This window comes from Notolepis coatsorum (genome assembly GCF_963971535.1).
Source record: "Notolepis coatsorum genome assembly, chromosome: 6".
Classification (NCBI taxonomy): domain Eukaryota; kingdom Metazoa; phylum Chordata; class Actinopteri; order Aulopiformes; family Paralepididae; genus Notolepis; species Notolepis coatsorum.
In genome coordinates, this window is record NC_140170.1 from 15,945,717 (window position 1) to 15,968,194 (window position 22,478).

At 42.2% G+C, this 22,478-nt stretch overlaps 1 protein-coding gene across 2 annotated transcripts; it reads right to left on the reverse strand.

Annotated features, from left to right (window-relative positions):
* Positions 1-415: 415 nt before the first annotated feature.
* emc3 (ER membrane protein complex subunit 3) lies at positions 416-21,814 on the reverse strand. Of its 2 annotated transcripts, none has more exons than XM_084317621.1 (9): positions 21,682-21,814; positions 15,667-15,966; positions 14,486-14,543; positions 14,092-14,185; positions 11,708-11,812; positions 10,021-10,102; positions 7,399-7,478; positions 2,851-2,933; positions 416-763 (listed from the first exon to the last, which is right to left on the reverse strand). In XM_084317621.1, the coding sequence occupies exons 2-9, from the start codon at positions 15,819-15,821 to the stop codon at positions 635-637; spliced, it is 786 nt and encodes a 261-aa protein (XP_084173747.1). In that variant the 5' UTR covers positions 15,822-15,966; positions 21,682-21,814; the 3' UTR covers positions 416-634. The 2 variants fall into 2 exon arrangements, with proteins under 2 accessions (XP_084173747.1, XP_084173748.1); XM_084317622.1 differs by having other exon boundaries at positions 15,667-15,851; positions 21,682-21,802.
* Positions 21,815-22,478: the final 664 nt, after the last annotated feature.

Sequence of the window (22,478 nt, forward strand, 5' to 3'; positions counted from 1 at the left end):
ATTCCATTGAAAGCAGAGGGAGGAAGCCGTGTTGGTTGCGAGGACAGCGGTCGACGTACAGGAACGAATGTAAACCTTGCATGAAGGTGAGGAGGCGTGTGTCCCATCTCTACACGACTCATCTAGAAACTTCTAAACCAAGGAGACTGTAAAGAGAAGGAGGGGTCGTCACGTCACAGTGGTGAACGCACGTCGTGCCAAGTGTGGAGACTTTCAGATCACCGTCTGGTTTATGACCCGACATTAACCCTTTCACTGCCACACGACAGCCGGTTAACCCTTTCACTGTGACAATACAGAAGGTTAGCCCTTTACGATCACACAACCGACGGCGATGCTCCATCATTAGCTCCGCAAATGCGGAGCTAATGATGCTAATGATGGAGCATCGCCGTCGGTTGTGTGATAGTAAAGAGCTAACCTTCTGTCGTGTGGCAGTGAAAGGGTTAAAAACAGGTCATCACCTCGGATGTCAGAATCATCTGCGATTTGTGTTCTGACGTGACGACCCTTCCTTCTTTTATAGTTTCCTTGTTCTAAACGGACTCCCAACTGCATTTAATTAAAAAAAAAAGAAAAGAAAATAAAGAAACCCAGTAACTGAGGGTTCCCACAGGCGGGAGTGGACAGGCGATCAGAAGATGCCAGCCGACAGCTCCTTGCTAAACATTCCGTCAAAGTCCAGCTCCCTGCTCATCAGCTCTTCCTCCACGCTCTCCAGCGCCCACTGGTGGTCCGTGAGCTCAAGTGCCTCCCACTCAGCCTGAAGGGAGATAGATGCATAAAAACAAAACAAATATTAGATCAGATTAAAATGTATCGTCATCATGCGGCACAAGTACAGTTACAACGAAAAGAGGTTTGGCATCCAACCAGAGTGCAAATGTAACAGTAAAGTGCAATAGTAATATACAATGTACAGGTGATTAAACTGGATATAAACTATATATGAATTAGTTCTACTGAGTAATTGTGCTCATCAGATGTACGTACAGAGTTGTAGTATTAATATGTACAGTGATACAGGTATAAAGACACTATGGTAGTAAGTCATACTGGCCAGCAGTGTAACTAGTAAGAGTAGGTAAGAGATATGTACAGATATAGATGTAGTATTAATATGTACAGTGATACAGGTATAAAGACACTATGGTAGTAAGTCATACTGGCCAGCAGTGTAACTAGTAAGAGTAGGTAAGGGATATGTACAGTTATATAGATATAGTATCTACAGATATGTAAAAAGGCTTACATGCAGGTATATTGAGACAGATGTATACATATATATATATATATATATATACACACACACGGTAAGAATAAATATATATATACACAGCATTATTGTACATGCTATCATAGTTATATTGGTTATATGCATGCAGGTGTATGAGTAGGTATATAGAAGGATAATATGCAGGTATATTCAAACAGATATGGATATATATATGTGGTAAATATAATATATAAATGTATATACAGCACTATTGTACATGCCATCATAAAGAGACTAGTACGAGGTAGGTAATTATGATTATTATTACTATGATTACAGTGTAGGGCAGCTGTAGACAGTGAAAGCGGTAGGCAGGTATAAATTGAGTATAGGCAACAGAGTTCAAAGTTCATACAGTATGGGTAACAGAGCATATGATATAGGCAGTGGAGTTCAGAGTTCATGGGGGGGGGGGTGTCATCGTGGTACAGGGTTCAGGGAGATGACAGCTGAGGGGAAGAAGCTCGACTTGGGAGATCAATATACAAAAACATCACATGAATGAATTATAAAAGGAGCGGCCGGGTAGCGCAGCGGACTAAGCGTCTGTCTACCACCACAGAGACAGTGGGATCGAATCCAGCTGTGGTGCTTCCGGCTTGGCCGACCGTCCACACGGACACAATTGGGTGTGTTAGCAGGTGGGAAACCCGGCGAGGGTGGGTCCTGGTCGCCTCTATACTTTCCACAAGCAACTTGTCCTTCCGCATTCCCGTTTTGCGCTCTGATTGGCCACGCACGTTTCTGGTCATGTGACATGTGCGCCCAATCACATGACGAGCAGTGTCTTAGCCCATTTCCGCATCGAACAGCCTGCAAACGACCTAACGGCTAGTTTATCACTGGTTAAGCTTAGGCGACTCTTTCGAAGTTGGTTAAGGTTAGAGTTTGGAATCAGGGCTGGCGTTCTATCGCCCTGCTCTAAGACAAACTCTAACCTTAACCAACTTCGAAAGAGCGCCTAAACTTAACCGTCCAAAGTACTTGCCGTCACACGATTGGGCGCACATGTCACATGACCAGAAACGGGCGTGGCCAATCAGAGCGCAAAACGGGAATGCGGAAGGACAAGTTGCTTGTGGAAAGTATAGAGGCAACCCGGGCGTTGTAAACAGCGACTCCTACAGGTCGGTCAGGGCGCCTGCACACAGCGAGGGAGGGAAATGGTGACTTACACTTACACTTCACCAATGAGAGTCCTCGCTGGCGGGTGAAAAAGAAATGGCTGGCTGACTCCGCATGTATCGGAGGGGACATGCGATAGTATCCATCAACCCTCCCTAGACCGACCAGTGGGGGGCACATGCGCGCAACGACCAGGAAGGGGAGGGGGGGAATTGGCATAACGACTAAATTGGGATGGGGAGGAAAATAGGAGAAAAATAGGAGGAGAAAAAGTGAAAAAAAAGAGAAGAGAACAGGCAATAGGCAGGATTACCGTTACCGCACATTTTGGCCAATCATAGTCGACCATCCAAATCCTTAGTCGGGGACAGCCCTAATTGTGGCAGTGATAGTAAAGGGGTTAACCTCATGTAGTGTGCGGCAGTGACAGGGTTAACAGCGGTCTCTACCTTAAAGGCTTTGTTTGTATCCGCCGGCATCGCCATGGCAGCGCCACTCATCTGCTCCTGCATGATCCTGGACTGGTCAGCGCCTGTAGGGGGCGCCAGAGACAGGGTTAGGGATGGGGAGGGTCCCATGAGAGGGTTAGGGGTGGGGAGGGCTGGGGGAGGGGCCCATGAGACAGGGTTAGGGCTGGGGGAGGGCTGGGGGAGGGGCCCATGAGACAGGGTTAGGGCTGGGGGAGGGCTGGGGGAGGGTCCCATGAGACAGGGTTAGGGCTGGGGGAGGGTCCCATGAGACAGGGTTAGGGATGGGGAGGGCTGGGGGAGGGTCCCATGAGACAGGGTTAGGGATGGGGAGGGCTGGGGGAGGGTCCCATGAGACAGGGTTAGGGGTGGGGAGGGCTGGGGGAGGGTCCCATGAGACAGGGTTAGGGGTGGGGGAGGGCTGGGGGAGGGTCCCATGAGACAGGGTTAGGGGTGGGGGAGGGTCCCATGAGACAGGGTTAGGGGTGGGGAGGGCTGGGGGAGGGTCCCATGAGACAGGGTTAGGGGTGGGGGAGGGTCCCATGAGACAGGGTTAGGGGTGGGGAGGGCTGGGGGAGGGTCCCATGAGACAGGGTTAGGGGTGGGGAGGGCTGGGGGAGATATGGCCTAAAAATAACATCTCCGATTTGTTCAAACCACATCTGATGTACATCGATATCTTTCTCTTAAAAGCTAGAAAAGCCAAGGAAATCATTCAAATAAGCTTTGTTTTTATTTGACACAAAATAATGATCAAACCAAGATGAATTTCCCTATTGGGATTGAAGTGCAAACCTAACTTTCACCAATCTTCACTTAAAAATTATATATATATAATATATATAAAAGGTTACTCTTGATCAAACCAAGATGAATGTCCCTATTGGGATTAATAGTGCAATAACTTGCTTTTTCACCAAACTTCACTTAAAACAAATAAAATGTGCCTCTTGATCATAAAACAAGAATGAATTTCCCTATTGGGATTAATAAAGTGCAAATCTAACTTTCACCAAACATCACTTTTTGTAAAATAAACGGTGACTCTTAAAAAAAAGAAAAAAAGAAAGAAAGAAAAAGTGAAAATCGAAACATCGTCAATCATGAATTCGATGTTTTTAAGGTTTTCTGCAGTAATTCCTAAAACGCGAGTTATAGGCCCCGACGCATATGATAGATTATCGATTGGCGTTTCTGTCCTATACACGCTATATTAAAAAATTCAAATGTATATGATCGGTATACATTATGCTTCATCATGCGTGAAGGAAAGGGGGGGGGGGGTCGTTTATAATTCCTTGATCATCAGTAGCGTCTTTTTTTACTATGGGTTGATACGTTGATCAGATGGATTGCCCTAAAATGAATAAACAATCGGGCTGAAAATAACATTAGATTCCTCTTACCGTTCGCCGATGAGACTGGAGGAAAAATATTCCAATTATTTGACGTCGATCTGCTAAGATCCATTTCCGGTTTGTATGACGCAATAAACGCCAAAATCATATTGATTATTGCGTTTCGAAAGCTATCCCAATGCACTCAAGTGTGTATCTAGATCCACGCTACAAGATATTACTGCCGGCGGATTCTCCCAGATGCACCGAGCGCCACTTCCGGTTTGGCTTGGAGTGTAACTCGCCGGCGGTATTGAGGCGTTGCAATCAGAACAGGGTCCAGCTGCGTCCCGGAGGGAGGCTGGATGAATTATGAATGCCATGGCGAAAATATTTAATATTGATCCCAAAAACGAGTTAACTCATTTCTGGCGCACAACGCATGGAGGGCAATAACGAGTTAACCCGTTTTTGGCGTCCAATGTGTTAAGGGTACCGACCGAATCATGTACTGTAAAAAAAAACATTTTGATGACGTCAAGGTTTCGTTTACTGCGAAACGAAACGTATGGAGTGTGCCTCATGTCAACGTTCACGCGCACAATACACGATTTTACTTGATTCAACAACAAAGCAGTCGGGGCGATGGCAAGCCGAAAACGGTTGCAAGTGTGGTTACTTTACAAAGCTAGATGCAGACAACGCTCGCTGCAATATTATATATTATAACAAATTGTTCTAAATAAATAATAATGATAATAAATCATTTGAAGTTTGGACACATTTTTACAACTGAGTAGATTACATTTTTAGAGACTAAAGTACAGAAAAAAGGTACCGTTGGGTACCGGTATCGGTTCAAATGTGAACGGTACCCAATCCTAGATAAGATATAGTGATCCCCTTGAGAAAATTCAGACGCCATAGCAGCATGATCGTACAAAATACGATAATTATCATATCTAGCAATGCCATACGAGCCTGTACCCTCGAAACGAAATTCAGATCAAACTGTCAAATCAAATATGACTCAAAGATCCAGCAATGTAAGTGAGGGGAGGTACAGGTATGGGCAGGGTAATAGTAGAAAGACAAATAGGCAATAAAATTACATCTGAATATAAGAATATGAAAATATAGGCAATCAAAACATTTAAAAAATGTTTTATCTGAATAAACAACGCACTGAACGTAAAACTTGTAAGCCATGACACGGGATTAGTGGCACATGCTCGTTCTGAGATAAAAAAAAAAATACTCAAGGCTCAATTTAAGAAAGGCGTTTGCAAATGAGCCTCGATCAGAATCAATGACTGTAATCATCTCAAATCTGTTAAAACAGCAGGCATGCGTCCAATTAATATAACAACAATATAACAACATAACAAGCCATTTTCATATTATTTTCCTCCTCAAACTATCAACGATAATCTAGTACAGGGTAGGGCTGGGCGTTATGGCCTCTAAATGATATCGCGATATTTTTGGCCATATCACGATACACGATATATATCGCGATATTTTGACATTTCCTCTAAAGCACTTAAAAATGCTTGATTTAACCCTTTGATGCATACAGTCACGCCAATATGGTGATTATAATAAGTCCCTGCAACATATGTTTGCATTATTAAACCATGAAGATGCTTTAAAAAATAATTAAATGAAAATGTACTAAGAGTAGTCTACTGACACATTAATAATTTTTTTTAATTTATATTAAAAAAAAAACCTAAGACTTTTGCACAGTACTGTGTTTTCTATCCACTTTAGCCAAACACACACACATATATATACACTACTGTGAGAAAATAATAATCACACACAAAGGGATAATGGCTTATAGCAGACTTAATGATTTTAGAATATTTCAGATAATGAAATTAAATGTTTATATCATCAACTATCCAGTTAGTATTTATGCTGTAACGTTTGGCTACTTTAAATCATTGAATGTAGAGAGAGAGAGAGAGAGAGAGAGCGAGAGAGAGAGAGAGAGCCCCCCCCCCTCGGGTTTTGTTCTAGGTTTGCGTTTTGAGCGTCTAAGCTGCCGTAGGTGATGTCACACTCGAATGTAAACAAGAAGAGTTTAATACACAGAGATGGAAACTGGATGCTGATATAAAGAAACGAATAACCAATAAATATGAAGTTATGTTTAAACGTCAAGCGTCGTCAATATAACCCACCCCCTTTCCTAGTGTTGTGGAGTCCGCTTTGAGCGTTTTCCAGGGTTAGCATCTAACGCTAGTTAGCTTAGCCCAGTCATCATGGATAACTTGGTTTACCTTTCAAGAATTATACTATATTGAGAATTATGAATATAATACCCCGCAGACACCCTGAAGTGAGCATCGATCAGAATCATTGATCAGAATCAACGACTGTAATCATCGCAAAACTGTAAAAAACAGCAGGCATTCACACAATCTAACAATACATAACAAGCTATTTCCATATCATTCTACTCCTCAAACTATCAATTTATAATCTGGTAAACCAAAAGGGGGGAAAAGAATAAGGCTGAGACCATTTATCGATAACTGCGTGAAATCGATAAGTGGCATCATCGGACTAAGCGCTCGTCACCAACGTGAGAGACACCGGTATCGAATCCGGCTGTCGGCGTTGCCTCCGGCTTGGGCCGGCCGTCATACTGGCTCAATTGGCAGAGTCAGCGGGAGGGAAGCCGGCGGGTGGTAATCTGATCGTTGTAAAACAGCGACTCCTACAGGTCGGTCAGGGCGCCTGCACAGCAAGGACAGGAGATGGCGAGGGTAGTGTGAGCCCTCCCACACGTTACTCCTCGCCAAATGAGAGTCCGCGCTGGCAGGTGAAAAGAAGTGGCTGGCTGACTCTGCATGTATCGGAGGGGACACGCGATAGTATCCATCAACCCCCTCCCTAGACCGACCAGTGGGGGGCACATGCGAGCAACGATCAGGAAAGGGGAGGGGGGAATGGACCTATCTCAAACCCTGCCCTATTTTCTTGATCCTCCAATCACAACTGTCGCTTGCCTCGGACAAAGACAAAGTCCGAGGCAAGCGACAGTTGTGATTGGAGGATCAAGAAAAGAGGGCAGGGTTTGAGATAGGTCTATTGGCACGACTAAATTGGGATGGGAGGAAAACACAGAAAAAGGGGGAGAAAAAGTGGATAAAAAAAGAGAGAAAAGAACAGGCAGGATTACCGTTATCTTGTCCCAGGATGAGCGAGTACATGCTGCGCAGTCCAAACACATTCAGGAAGTACCAGGACGCCGAGCTCACCCTGGAGACCGGGTCACAAGGTTAGCCTTGATTGTACAAATACGATAATTATCGTACATCTAGCAATGCCATCGAACAAAATTCAGATCAAACTGTCAAATCAAATACGACTCAAAAGATCCAGCAATATGTAGAAATTTTTTTGAGTGGAGGAGACCTTTAACACTTTCCCGGCCAACCACGTGTATATATACGTTATTGGGAGCCAGCGGTTGACGGCCAAAAACGTATATACGTTTTTGACTTGTTTTTTCTTTTATTCGATTTTAATACCCTATTCAATGTCAGGGAGCTGTATTTTGCCTGGAAAAGGCATATTGGGACTCCGAAGGTGCAGTACCGGCCAGATCCTGCTAGTAGCGCTGTATCGAGAATGCAGTAACCCCTGTTCCAGACCGGGTGCCACACTGAAAATGCTCCGGGCGCTCTTTTCTACTAACCTGAACCTATGGCTTCACCCGATCATAGGGCTGTCTTAAATACTTCGAAGCTTCGTTCGATGGCACAAGCTTCGAACATTAAAAAAAAAATCGAAGTTTAAAAAAAAATAATAATAATTCAAACATTTTTTTTTCAATATTTTTTTTTTTTACTTCGATTTGTGTGTGTGTGTGTGAGAACTACCCATCCCAGTTAGGACAGCCGAATCCCGTCCAATCTTTCGCCGTCGACTAAAGACTCACTTCTTCAACCATTATCTGAAATGATTAAAAAAAAAAAAAAAAAAATCTAACCGTGACTAACCTTACTGTCATGCACTTTTCCTAATAAACTAACCTACACTGTAACACGCAACACTTTGATAAACATTGTTACTCAGCTGATAGAGTTGTACCCTTCTTGCTGTCTTGTCGTACAGAACTTGTAAGTCGCTTTGGATAAAAGCGTCAGCTAAATGACTAAATGTAAATGTGTGTGTGTGTGTGTGTGTGTGTGTGTGTATGTGTGTGTGCGCGCGCGCGCATGGGGCCATTGGGTGGGGCCGGGGGACAAATACACTGGAGGAAAGTAACCCAGCTCAGCACTGCCCAAATTATATCATCACTATTGCCTGTTTGAAGGATATCATCCTCAAATACATATACACCTACATGCCTTGTAGAATTCCACACATAAGAAAGAAAGATACTGGGATGAATAAACAAAATAGGAAATAAAATTTAGATAAGGTGCTACTGAGATGTTTAGGTGAGTTCTTTGTTTTTTTGTGGAAGTTGCCCTTCTTAAAAATGCATGAACATTCACTGATAATTGGTCTGTAGTGGAGTCTACAAGGTCTACATTGCCGGACCATGTAGAATCCGGACCTTGTAGACCGACATAATTCTGTGCATAGTTTAGTCTACACAGGCCATATTTCAAATAATCAAAATCTTACTTCATTCATCTTAAACACTCTTGATTTGGGGGATTGGTAGTTCCCATGAAATCTGAAGTTGTTCAAACGACAACAGCGATCCACCTTGAATTAAATCACACAGCCGAGTGAAACCTTGTTGGCTCAGTCACGAAAGAGGCTACTTAATTAATTAATCCAACCCACTTTATTTATAGAGCACATTTAAAAACAACAACGTTTATGAAAGTGCTGTACAAGTCCCACAACATAAGATAAAAAAAAAAAAAAAAACATTATTTTTATAAAAAAAAATTCGAAGCTTCGAATTAAAATCGAAGCTCAGCCCCGAAGCTTCGATTGCAAAAAAAAGCTTCGAAAATCAGCCCTACCCGATCACATTGAATAGTTTTCGGGACCCCCGATTCATTATGCTGTGGTGGGTTATGTCGTCGACCAAATGGACATACGATCTACCAGATGGCGATCAAATAATTGGAATATTCTTTTTGGAATCCCACCGAACAATTTGAGGTAAATTTCAGCTTGATCGTGCAAGGGTTTCATAGCCATCTCCCTGATCAGCGTATGTTGTGGTAATAACCAATGCTGTTATTGGCAATCAATTCATCAGAAACGACCCCCCCCCCCTTTCATGCATTCATAATACCTATCATATGCATTTGATTTTTTAACTGTAGCGTGTGTAGGGACAAAACGCCAATGGATTTGGTATAATACACATCGCGGCTTATCCTCCCAGGAATTAGCACTGATCATTCCGAAATAACACTCATATTCACCACGGTATAAAAACGGGAACGTATAGATGGAATCTTTTTTTCTTTTTTGCATCTTGAACGGAAGATTCTTACTGTCAAATGACCATGATATTGTATCCATAGCTATAATATAAAATATAGATTTAGCTCTACAAACAACGTGACGCACAGTGAAAGTGTGTAATGGAAAGCTGGCCCAGCTATAGCTAGATGGGGATATCGAATGGCCGTGAATGTGTTAACAACTAGGGGCCGACCCGACACCACTTCTTCATTTGCCAAATTCTCCAATAACACACATCCTATTCTGGCCCACTATCAGACCGGTATCCAATATCAGTATCAGCACATCGCTGTTTACAACTGTCCCCCCCAAGCATTTTCACAACATATGACAATAACAACAACAGTATCCATCACTTTACCAGGAGGCATCCAAGGAGAGCAGCTCTATTCCCTGTTGCAACATGGGCTTGAAGCGCAGTGTCAGAGGGAAGGGCACCTTGGCTGCGTGGGACAGAGGGACGCACAAGGACAACTAGTTCAGTAAGAAGAAAATATGATATAATATAGCAATATGTATCATATATCAGTATGATCGTATTAAAAAAAAAATATATATTATAATAATTATATTGCAAATCAAAAGAAAAGATGACATCAAATGTAAATTAATTTAAGTGTGCGAATTAGTTTGCGTTTGCGATCACATTTCCCATTACCATGCAGTCCAATATGACAAATAATACATCAGATTAGCATTATTACTCAGTAGTACTAATTTATATTCCAGTTTAATCACCTGTACATTGTATATTACTATTGCACTTTACTGTTACATTTGCCACTGTGGTTGGACACCACACTTATTTTTGTTGGTACTGTACTTGTGCCGCATGATGACGATACATTTTGAGCCGAATCAAAGATCAACTAGATTAACATGTTATTATTTCCAATACCTGAGCAGATAGTGTGATGTTTCAATACAATATGGAGAAAACATTCATTCTTGAGTCGTGCAATATCCATCTTTCCCCTCCATATTGCTTATATATATATCTTTCCAGCAATGCCTTCTATGTAATACCAGCCCAAACTAGATGATGGTATTTAACAGTTGTATAGCTACATACATACCACAAGGTGTTAAACCAGTATGTGAATGAGAAAACGTTACAAATCCTGAGAAAGTAAATGAAATCCATATCCCTATATTACATATCCCTTACCTACTCTTACCAGTTACACTGCTGGCCAGTATAGTTACTACCATGATACCTGTATCACTGTACATATTAATACTATATCTATATCTGTACATACATCTATTTATTACCATTACTTGGTACTAATTCATATATTTTATACCCAGTTTAATCACCTGTACATTGTATATTACTATTGCACTTTACGGTTACATTTGCACTCTGGTTGGATGCCAAACTTCTTTTAGTTGTACTGTACTTGTGCTGTATGATGACAATACATTTGAATCTAATCTAAATTTCTTTTTAATAATAATAAATAAAGTAAATGTTATACTCCCAGTCTGTGCTGATGTACATGTATTCTGACTGGGGCTGACACTCTGGTTGGATGCCAAACTAGACGATGGTATTTAACGGATGTATAACAAACACATACATAGCTTTGACAAAGAGGTAAAAATGTGTAGTTTGCTACATACTTTTAAGAAATTACTCAAATATAAGGCGATACATAAATATAAAACCTCATTATTATCCTAGTTATATTTGATCGATAACATAGCGGTGTTCAAATAGTGACAAAGGGAAGAAGAAAAAGGAAAATCATTATATATAAAAAAAGAAAAAGTATTAAAAAAAAGAAAACATAAATAAATGTGTATACGTTTTGTACATAAAACTATGAAACGTTTGTAACCTTTGCTAAATGATATACTGAATTATGTTTCTTTTTTGTATTTTTCTTTTTTTTGTGTAAATAGTTCGGTAATTTTATTTTTTCGTTTCTTTGGAAGTTCTACTACTATGCTTTGTAAAAAAAAATACCGAAATAAAATCATTCATTCATTCATATATACAACAAGGCTGTTAAACCAGTACGTGAATAATGAGAAAACGTTACTTGTCACGAATCCTGAGAAAGTCCAGTTGATCCAGCCTCCGATGAGGATCATGGGCAGAACGTTGGTCACGTTGCCCTTCATCATGTCGGTCAGCATGCTGGGATCTGTGACGAACACACCGGCAGCGTCAGAGACTCAAAAGGAAAACCACTGCATCGATTGCAATTGAAAACATAATATGAATGCATTGCAGAATGAGACTGTTGAACGCGAAATAAATCAGACCAACTTATATATGAATCAGTTGGAATCGGCTTGGAATCTGTTGCCGAATTATCTGAATCCTCGACAGCTGGACTCACTGGATGCATTTAAAGTCATTCTTAAAGGAAAACTCCAACATTTTGGGAAATTTGCTTATTTGCCTACTACCCTGGAGTTAGACAAGAAGATGCATACCTTTTTCTTCTCTGTGCTGTGCATGCAGTAGGAAGACGTTGGGAACTAGGCTAATGGAGGAACCTACTTCCAGTGACTGACGCTAAGCTAGGCTAACGGTGCGCGTCTTCCTACTCCTACTGCACGCACAGAGAAGAAGAAAGGTTTGTATCTTCTTGTCTAACTCCAGGGTAGATGGCAAATACAAGCTAATTTCCCAAAATGTTGGAGTGTTCCTTTAACGACTTGGAGGCACTTCAAGCTGCAGATTGATTTATATTGGCCTTGTGTGAACCCTGACATTGATGACTTGTGATGAATATTGATGGACATTTCTTATATTTATGTGATTCTGTCATTTATTTATTTTTATTTCATTGTAAATTGTTATATGTTTTTAATTGTGCCGTTGCCCGTCTTGTCCAGGAGGCCCCTCCTTGTAAAAGAGATTTCTAATTTCAATTTCTAAAATCAAGGTCAAAGGTGCTATAAATAACATTCAGCCACTAGATGTCACATCGGAGCACCAGCATGTCATTTATCCAATCAGGTGCAATCCACATGGGGAAGTGGGAAGTAGGGAGGGGCTACATGCCTGTAGGGAGGGGCTACATGCCTGCAATATGTAAACAACATGGGGAAGTGGGAAGTGGGGAGGGGCTACATGCCTGCAATATGTAAACAACATTTTGGACCCACGAAAGATTTTTCAATGATAAATAAATCTATAATTATTTTCGGGGGGTTGGCAAGAATTGTATTGCGCACCTTTCTAAAATATCTGTATATGTAAATGTAAATGATTATTCTACATAATTTTAATCTATAGCACCTTTAACACATTGACTGCCAGACCCGAGATTTCTCGGGTTAACTCGCCATGCGTTGACTGCCGGACCCAAGATTTCTCGGGTTTTGATCGTTTTTTCTTTTATTCGATTTTTTTTATTCATTATTCATCCACGGACCTCAGTGTTACCATAGGAAATCATTCTGAAATCCCAAAAGTGCAATACCGGCCGCATCCTGCTAGGTGGCAGTATCGTCCACCCTTTGAAACCTTATTTCACACCGTGTGTTACATCTAAACCCCTCCGGGTGCAGAATTTAGACGGAGCCAAGTAAATCGCTTCATCCGACCATTTCGAAACGCATTTAGCACACTCAATCCATAAGTTGTGCCAAATAATAATAATAATAATAATAATAATGGAGGACCTGTCGCAGAGGTCTTTAATTGGCATGCAATTATCCTCAATGTTAGCGGTTAGCACACAAGGTTAGCACACACACACACACACACACACACCGGAACACACACGCATGCATTGTTTTTTGTAAGATCGCCGATGCGATACTCCTCTGCGCTTGTTGTGCCAAATTATGTCCGGGACCAGATGGACATCAATACTGGAAATCGCGATCAGACAATTGGAATATTCTTTTTGGAATAACCCTGATCAAAGGTAAGGACTATATGACATCAATTTCACCTTGATCCTACAATGTTTTCATATCGATCCGGCCGATCAACGTATGTAGTATTCAAAACAAATGCCGTTACTGGCGATCAAAGTATCAAAAAACTCCCCCAACCCCCCCTTTCATGCATTCATGATGAAACATAATACCTATTATATACCTTTGAATTGGAAATAGTAGAGCGTGTACAGGCAAGCAACGTGAACGCTTTTAGCAGAATTCACGTATTGCTCCATAACGCAGTTACCAGGAATTAGCCAGGATCACTCTGAAACTATACAATATTCACCACGCGGTATAACACGCGAACGTACATGAAAAAATTCATTCTTTTTCACATGTTGAACGATGGATAGTTGATGTCAAATGAGCCATAGTATTGTCTCCATAGCTATAATATAGAATATAGATATAACCCTGCTATACTTTACAGCGCTGGCCAACTAAGTACAAAGATGGGGAAACAGCGTGGCAGTCAAAGTGTTAAGTCAGGGGGCGGTGGTTCTAGAAAGATAAATCTTACCGGTCATCGGGGAGGGAGGGACGACCTTTCTCTTGGTCTTCTTGAAGAACCCGTCTTCTTGATTGTTGAAGTAGAACTTTCTCATCAAGAAAGACTGAAACGCAGAGAAGAGTTTCAACACGTCTCTCTTCGCCCGGCGAGGCTCCGTCTGAGCGGAGGCGTTGTGATAATGCTTCGGGGCGATAACTTGCAAAAGAATTCCGGAATAGTAAATAGGAAGACTTTAAACTGTAAACGCATCTAGTGTGTGTGGGGGGGGGGTCGTAGACCACCGCAACACTTCCGAGAGCGGGGGGGGGGGGGGGGGGGGGGGGATATCTTAGTTACACACAAACACATTTCTAAATAGAACCAATTGGCAATTTGTAGAATTTCAAATAGTATTTAATCTCACCTGTTTGGGGATATATTTCCCATTCTCTCTGAGGATTCTACTCCTGATGAGAACCTGGCTGTATGTGGGACACAGAGGGAGAAAATCACGCTTAGGCATAATTACGTGTGATATGGTTGTAGGTAGTGATGCACGATATATCGGCCGCCGATATAATATCAGCCGATATGGCAGTTTTTTTTTTTACACATCGGTATCGGCCTGATATCAACATAGATATGAACCGATATTAAAACATATATATATCTTTTTATATATATATATATATATATATATATATATATATATATATATATATATATATATATATATATATACTTGTTTTGGCCTTAAATAGTTTCAAAATATCAGTCATTTCTGAAAATAAGTTACAAAAGTACAAAAAAAAAAAATGCGTTTTGGAAAATAGCTCTTTATTTGATTATCATAAAAAAGTGTTTTCTATGCAGAGATATCGACATCGGTAAATATCCGTATCGGCCAGAACAGCAATATTAATATCGGTATCGGCGTTGTAGGGATGCTGCACCGAATGTCATTTTTTAACATTCAAAGCTTCTAATGAAGTATTCAAAGTATTCTGTCTGCATATTTTATTAAATTTGTTCACGGTTGGTACGAAAGTGATGGTGGTATAATACTATAATATTAGTGTAGCCTAATCTTTATCTGCAACTGTGAAGAAAAAACCCATTGGTTTAAACAGAATGAATAGACGCATAAGAAAATTATATAAAAAAAAAAATAAGAAAATGTATTACAAATTAAAAATTCAAATGTTGATTTAGAATTCAAATGTCAACATTATGATTAGAGTTCTTCCGATACCGATACCAGTATCGGAAATGCCTTCGATACAGCCTAAAATGCGGGTATCGGCGAGTACGCTTCAATTCTAGGCTCCGATCCCATATGACATAATTTATCAACGACACGTGCGGTATCCTCCTGCTGAGAGTGAGCATTATAAAACAAACATGTTTTTAATCGACCGTGAATTAAAGTGTCAATGCTGTTTGTCATTTTAACAGCAGATACTTTCTTAAATGCCATCGTCCCGACAGAGCGGTGTGACGGGGAGCTCTGGTGTGTTCGCTTGCTGGTGTTATTAGCATTAGCTGAAGAGCTCGCTGAAAAGCTAGTTTTAGCTTAACGTTACCTTGGCTAAAGTTGGGGCTTACCTGTCCGACACCTGTTCCAACGTCAGCTTCTTGTCACTCTGAAGCAGGATGGAGACGTAATGCCGAATCACTCCGACCAGGAAGGTGATGAAGACGATGGGCAGCACCACCCAGAGGCGGATGTTGGCGTCCAGCAGCAGCTCCGGCTCAGCCATGACGCCGTGTGGCGCACTCCAGTGGTGAAACTGGGGTGGTGCAGGGGGATATTAATTATAGGTCTCTAGCGCACTCCAGTGGTGAAACTGGGGTGGTGCAGGGGGGGATATTAATTATAGGTCTACTATTATAGGAAACTGGGGCCTGACAGAGAGGAAAGAAGGACACAGGGAGAGACTTAGTATACTATATCTATATATCTGTACATATCCTGACCGTAACTCAGGAGGTAGAGCGGTCGTCTGGTCATCGGAAGGTTCCCGGTTAGATTCCGGCTCCTTCTGGCAGCGAGTCGAAGTGCCCTGTTCAAAACCGCCCTCAAAGAGCACCTACGGGGAGGCTGCAATTCGAAACTGGCCCCCGTAAATGTCCAAACACCCCAACCCACCCACCCAACCCCCTCCTAATGTACAGTTTCCTCCCCCTCAAATGTATACAATTTGTTAGGATCGCTGTTAAACAGTACTGTATATTTGTACATCTTGTATGTCATAAATGTAACAGTACTGTATATATGTTGTGTATGTCATAAATGTCATTATGAATTGAAAATGGGGGACCCTACTAGATGGTTCGATTAGTCTTTCGCCCCTATACCCACTAGGTCGGACGACCGATTTGCACGTCAGGACCGCTACGGACCTCCACCAGAGTTTCCTCTGGCTTCGCCCTGCCCAGGCATAGTTCACCATCGTATGCGCTCATGCTCCACCTCCCCAACGGAGCGGCATTTTACGCAGGGCTTGCATCACAGTCACGAAAGGGGCTAGTTGATGTTACTAGCAGCTAACAACGTCAGCTAACCACTAGCTAACATAAGAGTGACCTGTAATTCAATGTCAAGAAGGCCAGCAGCGTGGTTGGGGTGGAGCTGGACTCTCTAGCGAGGGTGGCGGAGAGGAGGAGCCTCGCTAAGCTCCAGGCCATCAGGGAAAACCCCACCCATCCACTACACACCGACTTGGCTGACAGGAGGAGCATGTTCAGTGCTAGGCTCACACTACCCAAATGCAGCACTGAACGGCACAGGAAGTCCTTCATTCCAACAGCCATCAGACTATATAATGCATCACTGTGCACAGAGCGGCAGCTCAATAGTGGCAGGAGGACGCGACTAGCGGCCTCCAGGCTCCACAACAGGGGGCAGCGACGGTTGCCAGACATTGATCTAAGTCTTATTGGAACCCAAGGAGGTCAATACACTACCTAAAGCATACTGCACCTAGTTACACTGAATACTGGAATATATATTTCATATTTCATTTAGTTAGATTTAGATTTAAATTATAATTATAACCAAATTGTTTACCCCATGCTCAGTATGCTCAGTATATTCTTACTGTATTTAATTCTGTATATCATTTCATTTCATTTTATCCTATTTAATTTTACTCTACTCTTATCCTAGGCAACTTGATTTGATTTGTGTTATTATTCTAATTTGTGACCTGTCCTGTCTAAATGTTTAAATGTTGAGCGATTTGCAGTGTCTAATTTCCCACGGGATAATAAAAGTATTTCTATTCTATTCTATTCTATTCAATGCAGCGAGAATGTAGAAGGTGGTGACGATTATAAATGTGTTTTATTGTATTGAGTGGTAGAAGTAAAGACATGTCTAACATATCCTTTGTTTGAACAACTTACTGGAAAGGTCTGCGACCATTAATGACGCTGTGATATTTACACGCAGCCTACCTGCATCATGCAGCACTGGGGGTGGGGGTGGGGCCTGGGCCTGGGGGTGGGGCCGGGGCCTGGGGGTGGGGCCGGGGCCTGGGGGTGGGGCCTGGAAGTGGGGCCTGGGGGTGGGGCCTGGGGGTGGGGCCTGGGGGTGGGGCCGGGGCCTGGGGGTGGGGCCTGGGGGTGGGGCCTGGGGGTGGGGCCTGGGGGTGGGGCCTGGGGGTGGGACTCTCAAACCATTGTGAAGGAAATGCGAGGGGGGGGTCGCAATCTTTGGAAACTTAAAAACTCGCTATTAAGTGTCTATAATCCGCACAATTTCTTTCATTGCGTATTATTTATTCTATTGAATTACATAGTTATGTTTACAGTGATATATTGGGGGGGACATATCATATCTTTCTCAGGATGGGGGGGGGGCATGTCCCCCCTGGGATTTCCGCACCTGATTGAATCTATACATGAATAAAAACTGATTATTGTATTAATTGGTGTGATCCTCGAGACAAGACTGTTGCTAATGACGACGACGATGATGATGATGATGATGATGATGATGATGATGATGATGATGGTACTAGTGAATAGTGATGATGATGATGGACTTCAGGGAAACGAGGCCAAATCCCTGCCAATATTTTGCATTTAAGTCCCAATAATCAACACTCATAAACCATTACACATAATAGACTAGGTCGCTAGCTTCGCATAAGCAAAGAACCTGTACGTTAGGACCACACTGTGTGGTCGGCCAGCAGGATGTGTAACTAGTTCGTTTCTACCCCGCTGCAGGTCTAACTAACTAACTAGAGGGCTAACTGTCGCAGGTCAAAGGGTTCTGCTAGTTAACCCTTTCACTGCCACAATACAGAAGGTTAACCCTTTCACTGCGCCGCCACACAACAGCCGGTTAACCCTTTCACTACCACACTATAGAAGGTTAACCCTTTCACTACCACACTACAGAAGGTTAACCTTTCACTACCACACTACAGAAGGTTAACCTTTCACTACCACACTACAGAAGGTTAACCTTTCACTACCACACTACAGAAGGTTAACCCTTTCACTACAACACTACAGAAGGTTAACCTTTCACTACCACACTACAGAAGGTTAACCTTTCACTACCACACTACAGAAGGTTAACCCTTTCACTACAACACTACAGAAGGTTAACCTTTCACTACCACACTACAGAAGGTTAACCTTTCACTACCACACTACAGAAGGTTAACCTTTCACTACCACACTACAGAAGGTTAACCTTTCACTACCACACTACAGAAGGTTAACCCTTTCACTACAACACTACAGAAGGTTAACCTTTCACTACCACACTACAGAAGGTTAACCTTTCACTACCACACTACAGAAGGTTAACCTTTCACTAACACACTACAGAAGGTTAACACGTTCACTGCCACACTACAGAAGGTTAACACTTTCACTACCACTACAGAAGGTTAACCCTTTCACTACCACAATACAGAAGGTTAACCCTTTCACTACCACACTACGGAAGGTTAACCCTTTCACCGCCACACAACAGCCGGTTAACCCTTTCACTACCACACTACAGAAGGTTAACCTTTCACTACCACACTACATAAGGTTAACCCTTTCACTACCACACTACAGAAGGTTAACCCTTTCACTGCCACACGACAGAAGGTTAACCTTTCACTACCACACTACAGAAGGTTAACCTTTCACTACCACACTACATAAGGTTAACCCTTTCACTACCACACTACAGAAGGTTAACCCTTTCACTGCCACACGACAGAAGGTTAACCATTTCACTGCCACACGACAGCCGGTTAACTAGCAGAACCCTTTGACCTGCGACAGTTAGCCCTCTAGTTAGTTAGTGTGGTCCTAACGTACAGGTTCTTTGCTTATGCGAAGCTAGCGACAAAATGGCATCCAATGTAATAAAAAAAGTCAACCAACAAACTCGATTCTTGTACCGGTCGGATCTCCTTTCTGGTTAACAAGAATACCCTGAAGACTCTGGCAGGAGCACTCATTCAAGGGTACTACGACTATGCGTGCACCTCATGGTACCAAAGCACCTCAAAGGCGCTAAAAACAAAATTACAAACATCACAAAACAAACTGGTCAGACTACTGCTTGACCTGACTCCTAGAACCCACCTCACCCCTGCCCACTTTGACAACCTAGGATGGCTTAGAGTAGACGACAGAGTACAGCAACTTGCAATGGGCCTGGTCTACAAGATACACTACACGACCAAGTAGGGCTGGGCGATATAACGATAACGATAAATATCGCGATATATTTTAATAATCGATATCGAATATCGAAATAAAAAAAAAAATAAAAAAATCGTTTTTTTTTTTTTTTTTTTTACCTGCAACAGGGCAATTTTAAAACCAGAGACAGTGGACAGACTTGTCTTTCTTGCCTGCAACTTAAAGTAATGGCTTTGCTTGTCCAAATGACAATACTGACCAAATTCAGATTTCTTTTTCTCTTGTCCATTTATTTTGTTTGCTTTCTAATTTAAAATACATTTTGAAACCGTCTGTACACAGTAGGCTATGTGTGCTAGCAGAACTAGACTCCAGTCACGAGTCACAGTGCACATGTGCGGTGGTTTGTCCACCAAAAAAGCGCCAAAAGATCGAAAATAAACTAGCAGAGCCAGAACTGTTTAACTCCTCTGGAGCCACAGCCAGCAGAGAAGCCGGTTTACTTTAGCTTTTAAACCAGCTGCAGCCTGATAACTGGAGTGTGAGGGGATGTAACACTAAAGATGGCGGCAATGACAAAGAATTGCTGCAAAATAAACATACATCTGTTGTTAAAAAAAAAATAAAAAAAAAATTATACTTATAACAATTCGATAATTATCGATATCGAGAAATAAAATAAAATTATCATATCGTTATCGCGATATGATTTTTTTCCATATCGCCCAGCCCTACGACCAAGGTACCCATGTACATGTCAAAATACTTCCCAAAGGTCAGTGAATACCACGATCACAACACCAGAGGGAGCTCCACAAATCATGTTAAACCCAGATTTGGCTCAAACAAGGGACTAAACACGTTTCGCAATTATGCCACATCAATGTGGAACACCCTACCCACAGCTGTAAAGGAATGTGAATCACTACCCACTTTCAAAAACACTCTCAAAAAACACCTACAGGAGACTGCAACTCGAAAATGTCCGAACACAACCCCCTCCACTGTACAGTAAAGTACCATGTATGGTCTTGTCAATATTCCAATGTACAGTTTTGCTTGTACAGTTGTACAGTGTCCCCCACCCACCCACCCCTCCTACCCAACCCCCCCCCCCCACTCCTACCCAACCACCCCCCCCCCACCCAAACACCTACAATGTACAGTCCCCCCCCCCCCCCCCCCCACCTACCCAATCCAATGTACAGTTTCTACGCCAAATGTATATACTCTTTTTTTCTGGACTCTTTTTGTATCACAAACAGTACTGTATTTGCAAATCTGGTATGTCATAAATGTATAGATGTAGCAGTATCTGTATGTCATGTATGTCATATATGTTATGATGAATTGAAAATGGGGGACCCTGATGTAAACAAGACGAAAGTCATTCTCTGGTCTGCATCCCCTTAACAATTGTATGTATTGAGCTGTACTGTACTGTACCCATTCTGCAATCTGTTAATAAAGTTTTCAATCAATCAATCAATCAAAGTCTATTATGTGTAATGGTTTGGAATATGAGTGTTGATTATTGGGACTTAAATGGAAAATATTGGCAGGTTTGGGCCTTGTTTCCCTGAAGTACATCATCATCACTATTCACTAGTACCACCACCATCACCACCACCATCACCATTGATTGATTGATTGATTGAAAACTTTATTAACAGATTGCAGAATGGGTACAATACAGTACGGCTCAATACAATTGTTAACCCTTTCACTGCCACACGACAGAAGGTTAACCCTTTCACTGCCACCCGACAGAAGGTTAACCCTTTACTATCACACGTCGGTAGTGTGCTAGTAAAGGGTTAACCTTCTGTCGTGTGGCAGTGAAAGGGTTGATGCTAGCTAACGTGGCTAGCTGTGGATGGCTAACATTAGCCAGCTGGCAGTGGGCTTTAGCTAAAGCTTCGCTTCCTTTTGAATGATGTGGATTCAGTTTCTTACCTCACGAATCCGATACGATCCGGTGTATTTCCTCGACGGTGGATGATGGGCTGCGAATGTAAGTAACAGGGATATTATGATGATGGTTGCATCTCTCCTCTCATCCAACTGACCGCTGATCGGCTCCTCTCTCTCTCAGACACACAGGGTTGCTGCGGGGGGACGTGGTGCCGCGTTCCGCCGCCAGGAGGCGCCGCTGAGCAGCGACAACAACAACAAAACCTCCCGTCGGGGCCGTTTCAAAATAAAAGAACGATTCTCTGCACAAGTCTGAAGATGCATAATAAACAAGAACACGCTATATTTTACACATAAAAACAATAAACTAAGCAACACTCTTTTTCTGGACACTTTTGTATCACAAACAGTACTGTATTTGCAAATCTGATATGTCATAAATGTATAGATGTAGCAGTACTGTCTATCTGTATGTCATGTATGTCATATATGTTATGATTAATTGAAAATGGGGGACCCTGATGTAAACAAGACGAAAGTCTTTCTCTGGTCTGCATCCCCTTAACAATTGTGTGTATTGAGCCGTACTGTATTGTACCCATTCTGCAATCTGTTAATAAAGTTTTCAATCAATCAATCAATCAAGCATTCAAACGAAGGGTTTCATAGCCGGCCGCTATCCTGGAGAACCAGTGGTGCAGTCGTAATATGGGAACTGGTTACACGCCACGTGCACGCACGCTCCCGCGCACGCGCATACATGTTCCCTCAGTTGCGCACAGAACAGATGATTATTATGCATAACAATGGAGATCAAGCAGCCCCCCACTTTCTCGTAG